Below are 12,109 nucleotides of genomic sequence, written 5' to 3' on the forward strand. Positions count from 1 at the left end.
AAGAGCATATGGTATGCAAATTGAATAGGTCCATTTATGGACTTAAACAAGCATCTAGGTCATGGAACATCAGATTTGATCAAGCAATTAAGTCATTTGGTTTTGAACAAAATCTTGATGAACCATGTGTGTACAAAAGGCATCGAGACAAAGTAGTAATGTTCCTAGTGCTTTATGTTAATGATATTCTACTCATTGGAAACGATGTAGGGGTAATGTCATCGGTTAAAGTTTGGTTGTCAAGCCAATTTGATATGAAGGACTTGGGTGAGGCTAACTTTATTCTAGGAATCAAGCTTTGGCGAGATCGCAAGAATAAGATGTTAGGCTTATCACAAGCTGGATATATAGATAAGGTTCTAGAACGGTTTAGCATGCAAAACTCCAAGAAAGGATTGCTTCCTTTTAGACATGGAGTTCCTCTGTCTGATGACCAAAGGCCTAAGACTCAAGAGGAAGAAAATATGATGAGACAAGTTCCTTATGCTTCTGCAGTGGGAAGTCTTATGTATGCCATGCTTTGTACTAGACCAGATATTTGTTATTCAGTTGGCATGGTCAGCCGATATCAATCAAATCCAGGACCAAAACATTGGCAAGCTGTAAAGCATATTCTCAAGTATCTTAGGAGAACGAGAGATTATATGCTTGTTTACCATAGTGAGGATTTGATTCCCATTAGCTATACAGATTCAGACTTTCAGTCAGATCTAGATTTCAGAAAATCCACTTCAGGATGCGTTTTCACCTTGGGAGGTGGAGCCATAAGTTGGAGGAGCGTTAAGAAATCTTGTATTGCGGACTCCACCATGGAAGCCGAGTACGTTGCTGCTTGTGAAGCAGCAAAGGAGGCTGTTTGGCTGAAGAAATTCCTTTATGATCTTGGTGTAGTGAGAATGAAGCAAGTTCCCATCACATTGTTTTGTGACAATAGTGGAGCGGTTGCACAATCCAAAGATCCAAGGAATCACAAGAAAGGAAAGCACATTGAGAGGAAATACCACATCATTCGAGACATTGTTGCTCGTGGAGATGTTGTGGTAGCAAAGATTGAAAGTGCAAATAATCTAGCAGATCCTTTTACCAAAGCCTTGCCTTAAAGGACTTTCGAGTCACATTTGGAGGAAATGGGAGTTAGATTAGTGCACAATAGTCTTTAGGGCAAGTGGGAGATTGTTAGGATTAGTGCCCTTAAATCCTATTGTATGATGCTATGTATGATATTATGTATGACATTATATATGACATGATGTATGACTTTATATTGTGAGTGATTAAGTTATTTTATTATTATCTAAAATAATGGTAACGTGAATATGGGACATTATCATATAGTCCATGAGATGCATTGTATGTGATTTATGTGAAAAGTCACAGAAGATGTAAATCACAAGTTCTTTGTAAACTCAGAATTTATAGTTTGTAGTCGGTGATGAAATTGGGCATTTCATCTGCGAAGACTATAACGTGTCAACTATGATGATTTATCTTGATCATGGAAGTGGAAACTTCTAGTTGATATGTTGATATGTTTTAAGAGTTGAAACATATTGAACTGGACCGCTGTGAGATTTATTATTCTTCTAACGACTGTCAAATGAATAATAAATCTCACGACTTCTATTTGCATGAACTCTTAATCCTGAGAGAATAATGGACCTGATCATGAAGTGTAGGTTGCTTTGATATATCAGGAGTGAGATCTGAAGTGACGGTCAAAACCTCAGAATGTTGGGCAGCCACATTTAGTGTTGATGGAACATATATTCTTAAGATGGAATTCATAGTCTCTTGATGGAGATATAAAATATTCCCTTGAAATAAGTTTAATGGTTCAGTTATTCAGAGAGTTAGGCCTAACCACTTTAGTAAAAAATTGCTAAAGTATATATTTATGAAATTGGATTTCATAAATATATAATGAATAACTTTAAAGAATTAAATCGGGTACTCAAGGATAAGATATAGTAATTTACAAAGTGGCAGTCTACATTTATGACTTTGTGTTACTACGAATATTTTATGAAGGGGTTACGTGTATAATAAAGTCTTGGGATATAATTTATAAATAAGGCTTAGAGTGCAATTATATTTATATAGTGGTATTAAATATAATTAATGGTAACTTTGGACTTGTCAAGAGTTGACGGAAAAGCCCAAGGCCCATTGGAGCTAGTGTCTTATTGGTCCCTTTTGGTCCCACTCCAAGCTACACACTAAAGCCCAATTGGAAAGGCCCAATGGGCCTACCCAATTAGATAATCAGTTAGTTATAAAGGGAGAAACATACAGAATTTTTATTAGAAGAGATTAGAAAAGAAAAAGAAACAGTGTGCGAGACACACTTTCATTCTCCCTTTGAAAAACTGATTGAGAGACCACACATCTTGGGCGTAAAGTGGAATTGGAGTGAAGATTAAAAGTGTTCCCAAGTGCTTCTAATCTTTGTTTTGAATTTCTCCACACCAAGGTACGCTATCTTGTTCTTAAATTCTGAAATTTACATAGTGCACGTTATCAATCATGAATGAAATAGATCCTAGTTCGTTGTTTCCGCTGTAGGTTTTGTATGAGATGCAAAACCAAAATTTTTCCTTCACTCATCTCATATTGCGAGATGATGCATGTGCCAGTGACGGTGTCACGTTCAATTCAGAGTGTTCTAGGAACACCCTAAAAAAAATTTATATATAATAATATAAAAAATTTTATTTGTTTATCCTTAAAAAAAATTAGGAACGCCCTCAAGCAAAATTAGGAAACCCCCTCAAATAATTTTTTTATTTATTTGTTCTACTTTCAAGCGAAAAAAAAAAAGCCCAAAAAAAATTTTGAACTAAAATTTGAAAAATAAAATAAAATTGTAATAGAGCAAGCTCACCAAAGGAAAAAAAGCCTAACATCAATCCTAAACAACATATGGTAAAACAAACCCAATCTAAAGAAAAAAAAAAAAAAAAAAAAACAAGAAGCAAACCCAACAGATTACAGATGATTGCAAACTCATAGATTCTCAACTAAAAAAAAAACAAAAACAAAAACCCAATTTACGCGTTCGCCAATTCATCAAGTAAAGCAAAAACTGAAACCAGAAACCTAACCTAAAGAAAAAAAAAACTTCATCAGTCATCAACAACAATAACCAATGGACGGCGCGAGCTCCAAAGCACATCAAGCCTCAAACTTAAGCTCCAGAGCACATCAGGCATCGGAGATCGGTCCAATTGGATCGGAGATCGGTCTTCCTCGCCTCAACATGTTGCCCGAGTCCCTGATGGTGCCACCCCTCAGCCTCAGGCCTCCCTGCTCCCTCAACCTCAAGGTATTTCATCTTTACACTTTACTTCTCTCTCTTTTTCTCACTTACATATATGGGTTAATGGATATCTCTCTTACATATACAATGGTGAGTGGTCTGAGACTCTTTGTCTCTGTCTCTCTCTTTTTATCTGAAGACAAAAAGTGAAATGAGAGTCTCTCTCTCTTTTTAAGACTTTATCTGTTTTTCTTTGAACTGTGATTGGCTGATTGCTTAGCTTTACTTTATAACTTTGTTAATATTTATTTGCCCCTGTTTTGACTTTATCTGTTGGTGTTGGTGAGTTACTAAGTTTGTCTTTTAGTGTATTGCGATTTGTGATTGTGAATTTATATGATTGACTCTTGTGATTAGGGGCCATGGGACTTGTCTGTTAAGTGGGGGGTGGATGGAGGCATGGGGTCGGGGTGGGATATTTGAATTGGTGGAAGTAAATGCACATGGGGTGTGTGCTAGTGCAACTAATAAACAATAATTTAATTAACCAATAATTAATGAGGGAAAGCAACTAATAAACAATAATTAATAATTTAATTAACCAATACATTATAAAAGACAAACAAATTAAATTATGTTAGGTTAAACAACAATTAATAATTTTATAATTAATAAAACAACAATATAACAAATTATAGATTATAAAAGACAAACAAATTAATGAAGCAACTAAACAACAATAATTAATAATTTTATTAATATTTCAAATGAACTTATAGTTTATTGTTGTCAATATATGAATTTCTCTTTTTATTAGATTGTATAATTTTTGCTTCTTAAGGAACACCCTAAGAAAAATTTTTGAAGCCATCACTGGCATGTGCTGAATGTATAAAAATAAAATTGTTTTTAATTTTATAAGTAAAAAATAAGATTGTTAGAAGCTCAATTCAGATGTAAAAATTCTTATAGGTCAAATAGTACACCTTGGTCTTTTTAACGAAGTCAAACATTCAAAATTCGAATCCTCTCCTTCCACAACAATTAAATTAAAATTCTTTTATAAAAAAAAAATCTATTCAATTCATTGCGTATTGTTAGATTCTAAACCAACACTACTATTTGTTTAAATTTAAGCCTAACAGCTTGTTGTCAAAAAACTTATTCAATTAGTTGACATTTCTTAGTCTTTAAAATGAAAATATCCAGGTTCAAATAGTATCATTTTCATTCTAACTATCCAAATTAAAATTTTTTTTTAAAAAAAAAAAAAAAAAAAACCTTAGAGTTAGAGCCTTTTGACTTGGGCCGATACTTATAACTCGAGTCTATGTTTGAAAAAATCGGGCCTAAAGAAAACCTCCCAAATGGTAATGGACCGAATTCCCCGAAAATTCCAATTCGGTGCCCCAAACCAAATCCCTAATTTCCCTAATCCAAGAAATTCCCGTCGATACACTTCAGTCTTCACCGCAACTACCTGTAGCCGTCGCAGGTATGAATTTCTCTTTCAAAAGACATTGTTTGCATGTGAATTCAATATCTGTTTATTTCTAGTTCTGTTATTTATCAAACATTTCTTATTCATGACCTACTTCCAACTGCAACCTATACTCAGTAGCATATTTTTATTCAATCTAAGCTCATATAGAAACATGGATACCTAATTTCATTACATTTCAATGGACTTATTATTTCAATTAAATTGTTTTATGGGTTTTTTTTTCTTTTTATTGCTTGTATTTTCTGGTATGTGTTGCAATGCGTTTTAGATTGTTTTGCTTAATTGATGTAATGTGTTTTGGGTGCGTTTGTATAAGCTGTTGCGAAACGGACTGATGTGGTTGCTCTTAGGCTCCCAAATGGACTCTTTTTGGTGATTTGGATTGTATTTAGCATATTTGAAATCTGTATTGGTGCAATTAGAAGTTTGCTTGGTTGTTGAAGGTTTTCTAGTTTGTAGTGTGCTCCTCTTGTTTGGGTTTTTCTAAGGGAATTGTGATGATTTTTTTTTCTAATAAAATAGTACAAAGTTTTATTAGATTAAAGAGACTTAAAGATTTACATCAGTTTGTATTACATTAGAAGTTTCTCAAATATAATTTCTAATAAGCTTTAAAATAAATATTCATTACATTTTACATGTAATGAAAAAAATTCAAAACTTTTTAATTTTGACTTATTACTTTTAAAAAAAAATATTTAGTTTCTTCTTTTTTGTATATATAAGAGAACTGATATTATGTAGATAATCTTGAATTATATACGTTTATGTACTTGATCTAATTCTATTTTGTGTGTGGCACAGGTTAATAGCTAGTCAGACATAGAAGTAGAACAAGCACTGACAGAACGGTCTGAAAGTGACTAAGATAACCAAAGCAGTAGGGACTCAATTCCATGGCACAAAACGGTAGTGTGAGAAAGAGGGGGCCGAACATTCTGGTGACAGGGACGCCTGGGACAGGCAAGACAACGACATCATCTGCTTTAGCAGAAGCCACCCAGCTCCGCCACATCATCATCGGTGATTTGGTCAAGGAGAAGAACCTCCATGATGGCTGGGATGACGAGCTTGACTGTTACCTCATCAATGAAGACCTCGTAATCTTATAAAACCATATTTCTTATTGTACTTGTTTCTATATATGCTGTGATACGTAGAGGGCAGTTGGTTTTTTATATTGAAATTTTTACATTTGATGCTGAAGGAATAATTTAGATCAAAAAAGTTCAAAGTTGAGGATTTAACTTTGTTATACATGAACTATACACTTAAAACTGAATAAATAAATTGGATTTGAGGTAATTAAAACGTATCGTTTTAAGTCTGCCATATGCAGAATGTCTTGGGAAGTCAAGAAAAATGGAGTTTGAAGAAAAGTTTACACAAAAGTTTTAGATGAAAAGATTGTTTGAGATGTTTGGGGCTTAAAACCAACTTCATACTTGTGAAAATTGTAGAACTACACTAATATTTGTGTTCATTTGATACAGGCATTTGTTTATGCACTTGATGAGACTTTGATGTCTCCACATTAAGCTGGGATACATTGTTCAGTAAAATAATAATAAGGGATATATTGTATATCTTGTCTTGCAATAGCAGAGAGAGCATGGGTTCATCTGAATGAAGCAAACATTTGCTTTTGTCATCCTGCCGTAGGGTTTTTGAATGTTGGTGTTCAACTTTACCTCCTGAGTGGTTTATGATGGTTTACTAATTGGAGAGGTTTTTGACACAATTTCTTGCCGACTAATGGTTATGTAGAATCAATGTTACTATATGAAGATTCATGGTATTCTGAATAAACAGGGATATGTAATTTAAAATTAACAATGTAAGATAGCTGATGGTCTTGGAACCAAATGGCTCCCCCCCTCCTCCCGCTTTCTCAAGGAGGGAGGTGGGGTTCAGTGCTGTATATGTGCATTGTTTAGGTGATGGTACCAGTTATAGCATGCTTATTTTGCAGGTTTGTGATGAGCTTGAGGATTTGATGGAAGAAGGGGGGAACATTGTGGACTACCATGGCTGTGATTTCTTTCCCGAGCGTTGGTTTGATCGAGTAGTTGTGCTTCAGACCGACAACACAGTGTTGTATGATCGCTTGAGTAGGAGGTTGTGCCAGCTTTACTTTTTTCCTTGTCACTTTATCTTCAACTTGTTTTTTGATCCCTCCCTCTAATCTTATTGTCTCAAAAACCATTTCTGTGACAGAGGTTACACAGGTTCAAAGCTCTCAAACAACATTGAGTGTGAAATCTTCCAAGTTCTGCTCCAAGAGGCGAAAGAAAGTTATCCAGAGGACATTGTGGTGGCATTAAAGAGTGATACAATTGAAGACATTTCCAGAAATGTTGCGAGTTTAACAGATTGGGTGGGAAGTTGGCACCCTGCTTCCTAGCCACATCACATCATCTCTCCCCTCTGTCCGTTGTTGTTTGCCATGTAATTCTAGTTATCAAGGGCACTAGTCCCTGCTTGAGTTGAGTAGGTGTTTTTAGCATAGTTTGCTTGAAGCAGATTTAGGCGATGATAAGACTACTATAAAATAAAGTTTTCTTCAGAATTCAGCTGTATAAGTTACTATTTTATATAGAAAATGTTTTATATTATTTCATATATTTTGACCTAATTTAGATATTCATTTCAATTAATGAGTTGCAATGTTTACTCTTACGATATAGATCCTGACTTAAAAGGATGTTACATTCCCTTTAATTAGAGATAGCTGGTGAAAAGAAATTTGTTATGGGGGATTTGTGTAGAATTTTGGTGTCGTATTTTAGCTGTAGTTTAGGGGTATCTGTTGGTTTGGTATCGTATTTTAGCTGTAGTTTTGGGGTATCTGTTAGTTCTACTTATACGAAGAGTCAGGTATCTAGATTGTGTATAGGAATGTGCTCTCTCTCTCTCTCTCTCATTTGAAAATCTGCTAGCCCTGTTCTTTCTGTTGGCTTGATCTCCCAAGTTTGACTGAGCACGAAATTCAAAGCCAATTTATATACCCTTCAACCTTATTTTTGCTGTGTATAAACCCTTCAACAAAAGTCATTGATGATGACTCTCAAAATGTTGTATGATTTTTTGTTGTTATTATTATTATTATTATTATTTAACCATGAGGAGAGTATACTGGAGCATCTATTAAAGCGATAAAACTTCCCTCAAAATGGTGTTTTTTTAAACCATGGGGACTTCATTATATTTCAATGAGACACTTGACCCATTTTTTGAGTTAATTGAAAAAAGTTTGTTTCAATTTGCTCTATTGGTAAAGTCTCTTGTAGTTAAATAAGAGATATAAGGTTTGATTTCTACCTACACTAAAAACTAATCGATATCTTAGCCTAATAATAAAGAACAATCATTATGGAGTAAATGTCATAAATTGAAATTTTATTGTACCTTAATTGATTGGCACATTTTGGTGTGTCAATAACTTCCAAGTTTACATCATTGGTTTCCAAAATTCCAATGTAACTATTAAATTTAAAATTTTCTCAAATTTTTTTTTTATTATTTTAAATCTCGGACTTTGGGCCCACCTCAAGGCCCATTTGATCGCCTTGATAAAGAATGCAGCTGCCGCGCCAAACGCGAAAGAAAGAAACGAGGGCCGTTCACATTCGCACCAGCTATAATATAGAACAGTAGAGGCGTGAAACAGCGTAGCTTTTGGATTTAAGGTAATTTATTTAGTATTTTCCCAATCACTCACTCTATTAAAAATGTTCCAAAATTTCTTCTCATACTCCATTCTCAACTAATCTTTCAACTTCCTGAATCGAACACTTGTACAACTACTGCACTTTACATGTTCGATAAAATGCTTATGCAGCAAATGTACCCATAGATACACCCTTTACCCAAATCTCTCTCTGGCTTATTTATAGGCATTTATTAGGTAACAATATGGTGCCTTGTTTTTTCTTATTTCCTTGTCTCATGGTTGATGCCTAGGACGGATTGGAGATTGAATGTAAAAGCTATATTTGAAATGCTATTCCCATTACTTTTGTGTTTTTTAAATGTAAACTCTTTTAGGGTCTTGTGTTATGCATAGACTAAAGGGTGTTCCTTTAACAATACTAAGGTTCTCCCCTTTTGGCCAAAACAATGGTTTCCAGGGGTAAAGAGTTAGAGTTCTCTTTATTATGCAATTAGTTGTGTGGTGCAACTTTTGGTTAGGAGGTTATGGTGGATTTGCTGCTCAACTAAGAGTTCCATGTAATTTTATTTGACCCACTATTATAATCTGATTCGTGATTTTCAAGTGAATGTGGTTTAAGGTGGTCAAAACAGACAATTGAATATGGAGGAATTGGGTTTTGATGGAGCTGAATGATTACGAAGTATTTGTCTACATATGAAAGTTATAGAGTTGAGCAAAGTCTAGAACTAGAACTCAAGCAAATAGTGTAATTCTTAAGTTGTAATGAGTCATTTCAAATGAGAGAGTCTTAAGATTTTTATGGATTTAGGATGTTGATATGACTTTAGATAATGGGGTGCCTATATTTAAACATGAAAAAGATATTGATATATATATATATATATATATATATATATATATATATATATATATATCGAGTCAATCAGTATGCATGAAAAAGTACACTATTCACAAAGTTTATTGTCATTGCAGATGGTATTTTCTCAATTTTGCTTTCTATGTTTATTCTCGAATCTAATTCTGTCCAAATATCATATTCATGTCACAGTTGTTGATGTAGTTGATGGTTACGCTTCTTACTTTGTCACAGATGCAAATACTCAAAAAGATGTCTTAGTTTTTTGTACTATTGTGGAGGTGCAATCTATTACTGGTGAAGTCATTTAAAATGTATACAATCCCTCTAATTTGGCCGTGCTTGGCTGAGAATATTAAGATGAATTTTGCTTCAATTTGAATCTGAGAGACAATATTTAAAAACCTCTTCAAGACTTCTACAACTATGTTCATCAGGAGTTTACTTTCAGCCAATGTCCTCCCTTTGAGATGTTTTTCCTCGTCGGCAATTAATGTTCTAAAAATTGGAGATATCTTAAGGCAAGCAAGAATTTTTACAAATGAAGATGTCCTTGAATATTCGAAGGTGAGTCATGATTCAAATCCTATGCATTTTGATTCTGAGCTTGCTCGAAATGCTGGATTCGAAGATAGACTTGTTCAAGGGATGCTTGTTGCTGCCCTATTTCCTCGCATAATTTCTTCCCATTTTGTAAGTCACACCTTTTGGAATTTATTACCACCTCTTTACTTTTTAATTTTTGTATTCAGATTATTGTAGTAAACTATCAAAAGGGTCCATCAAAAAAAAATTATATCAAAAGGGTGAGAATGGGCTAGCGCTCCCCACTCTGCTCCTTCTGATACAGCCTTCTTGTCTTTGTCCTGTTATAGTAATTCTTGGAAGGAAGAGCAACTACAAGAAGTAGCTGAGCATTTCATTTAGAGCTAAAACAAAGAAAAAAAAAGGAATGTATTATTGCATATTTCCTCTCTACAATTGTATAACACTAAGATCCAGACTATTCATACGTGTGAACTAGCTTAGGTCTCATATGGATCCCAACATAATGAATAGCTCACTCACATCTTCCATTACGGGAAATGTATTTTGGCACCAACAGCTTAGAATTATAATTCTAAGCTGTAGTCAATGGTTGTGTTTTTGTAAATAAACATGATGAATGGGTAAATATTGGGCCAAATGATTTTGGTTTGTTATTGTAGATTTTGGGTATTATGCGACATGGGTGCACCATTTGTGGGCATTTTAATCAAAACATCACTTGGAATTTGAGTTGTAGACTTTACCTATCAAAAAAAAAAATTTAGTTGTAGACTCAGTTTCTGACAACATTTCAGCCCTTTTGGTATGAAAAGCACAGTTGCAAGACTTGTCCTTTTCAAGATAGTCTAATGTTTTTTAATTTTATGCTTAATATGTAGCCTGGAGCTGTATATGTTTCCCAAAGCTTGAATTTCAAGTTGCCAGTCTATATTGGAGACAAGGTGGCAGGTGTGGTACAAGCGATTAGTTTGAAAGAAAACAAGAAAAGATACATGTAAGCTACATCACTAAAGCAATTCTTCAATTTTTTTGAAACTAAAGAGAGATTTTAACCATCAAATTACTTGGATGTTTGATTATATGATACAGTGTAAAATTCAAGACAAGTTGCTTTAGGAATGATGAGATTCTTGTTCTTGATGGAGAGGCTATGGCCATTTTACCTACGCTTGCAGTAGAACAAGTGCATTCAATGGAATGATAAAAATTGTTCGATAGTTCAAGATACGTGCTGCAGATCAATTAGCTGCTTAGCGTCTTTAGCTTCCATGTATTTATTAATTTCTTATTTGTGGGATTTTTAAAAAGAATTAAACAGAGCTTGGATGGAAGTAATACTTTGAGAGGAACCTTTTTGAATTCTGCACCGATGTACAATTTTGACATTCCTAATTAAAAAGTCCAGGCTTTCAGTAATTAAGTGGAGTATATTGTCAAAGCTCTCCAACAAATAAAAGAAAGGGTCATATTAATGAGTGCCCTTAGAGTATTGGTTAACAATCCATTTTAGAAAAGTTTTGACACCATTTTTATGAAAAATGAAATAGGTTGTCAAAATATTAATTGTTTTTTTTTTTCATAAATACTTTCTTTAAATTGATTATTAACCAATACTCTAAGGGCTTTTGTTAGCATTTTTCTAAAAGAAAAATGTTTTGCTGTCAAACAATGCACGAAAAGCAAGGGTAAATAATTGCAACTACACTCTTGATAAATACAGTTGTATTTACACTTTTAATGCAACTTTTTTAATGTACAAAATTGCGTACATTTTTTGAAAGTTTGGATATTGAATGTAATCGCAAGAAGACAGCAAGCATCATCTCATGGCATTATATCATTGCATCCAAACATGTTCATATCATACACATCAACTCATATATGCATGTTCATGTTATGAGATGATGCTTGGATGAAGAAAAATGTTCATACATAAAAAATTGTGTGCGTTTGTTGACATCCCATTTTGCAACTCGCATTTAACCTTACATGGAGTATAAAAAGATAATTTCACCTAAGAAATATGCATCTTGATTCTGATCATTAGATCATTAATCTCATTTCACTAAAATAATTTTGATGTTGTAACAATCAAATTGACTGGTCATAAACCCTAATCGGACCATCAGATTAAAAGTTATCATTAAATCAAATTTTAATGGCCGAGATGCACTATCACAAATTGAGTCCGACTATATATGATTATGAACAATTAATTTCAATTGATTATAAGTATAATCAATTTGAGATCAATGATGTGTCATAATT

General features: G+C 33.7%; 2 protein-coding genes across 3 annotated transcripts; both read left to right on the top strand.

The window, feature by feature from the left end:
- The first annotated feature begins 4,601 nt into the window (after positions 1-4,601).
- On the top strand, positions 4,602-7,395 carry LOC142606639 (adenylate kinase isoenzyme 6 homolog). The gene is made up of 4 exons (XM_075777958.1): positions 4,602-4,751; positions 5,565-5,860; positions 6,733-6,878; positions 6,978-7,395. The coding sequence occupies exons 2-4, from the start codon at positions 5,657-5,659 to the stop codon at positions 7,162-7,164; spliced, it is 537 nt and encodes a 178-aa protein (XP_075634073.1). The 5' UTR covers positions 4,602-4,751; positions 5,565-5,656; the 3' UTR covers positions 7,165-7,395.
- Positions 7,396-8,325: 930 nt separating this feature from the next.
- Positions 8,326-11,257, top strand: LOC142607903 (3-hydroxyacyl-[acyl-carrier-protein] dehydratase, mitochondrial). Of its 2 annotated transcripts, none has more exons than XM_075779563.1 (4): positions 8,326-8,449; positions 9,527-9,985; positions 10,720-10,835; positions 10,931-11,257. In XM_075779563.1, the coding sequence occupies exons 2-4, from the start codon at positions 9,719-9,721 to the stop codon at positions 11,040-11,042; spliced, it is 495 nt and encodes a 164-aa protein (XP_075635678.1). In that variant the 5' UTR covers positions 8,326-8,449; positions 9,527-9,718; the 3' UTR covers positions 11,043-11,257. The 2 variants fall into 2 exon arrangements, with proteins under 2 accessions (XP_075635678.1, XP_075635677.1); XM_075779562.1 differs by having other exon boundaries at positions 8,364-8,449; positions 9,485-9,985.
- The last annotated feature ends 852 nt before the right edge of the window (positions 11,258-12,109 follow it).

The sequence above is a fragment of the Castanea sativa genome, chromosome 8 (assembly GCF_040712315.1).
Source record: "Castanea sativa cultivar Marrone di Chiusa Pesio chromosome 8, ASM4071231v1".
Classification (NCBI taxonomy): domain Eukaryota; kingdom Viridiplantae; phylum Streptophyta; class Magnoliopsida; order Fagales; family Fagaceae; genus Castanea; species Castanea sativa.

Coding starts and splice junctions, on each gene's coding strand:
- LOC142607903 (XM_075779563.1), top strand. CDS start 9,719: ATGTTCATCAGGAGTTTACTTTCAGCCAATGTCCTCCCTTTGAGATGT. Junction 9,986..10,719: donor GCATAATTTCTTCCCATTTT/GTAAGTCACACC, acceptor CTTAATATGTAG/CCTGGAGCTGTATATGTTTC. Junction 10,836..10,930: donor GAAAACAAGAAAAGATACAT/GTAAGCTACATC, acceptor TATATGATACAG/TGTAAAATTCAAGACAAGTT.
- LOC142606639 (XM_075777958.1), top strand. CDS start 5,657: ATGGCACAAAACGGTAGTGTGAGAAAGAGGGGGCCGAACATTCTGGTG. Junction 5,861..6,732: donor ACCTCATCAATGAAGACCTC/GTAATCTTATAA, acceptor CTTATTTTGCAG/GTTTGTGATGAGCTTGAGGA. Junction 6,879..6,977: donor TATGATCGCTTGAGTAGGAG/GTTGTGCCAGCT, acceptor TTTCTGTGACAG/AGGTTACACAGGTTCAAAGC.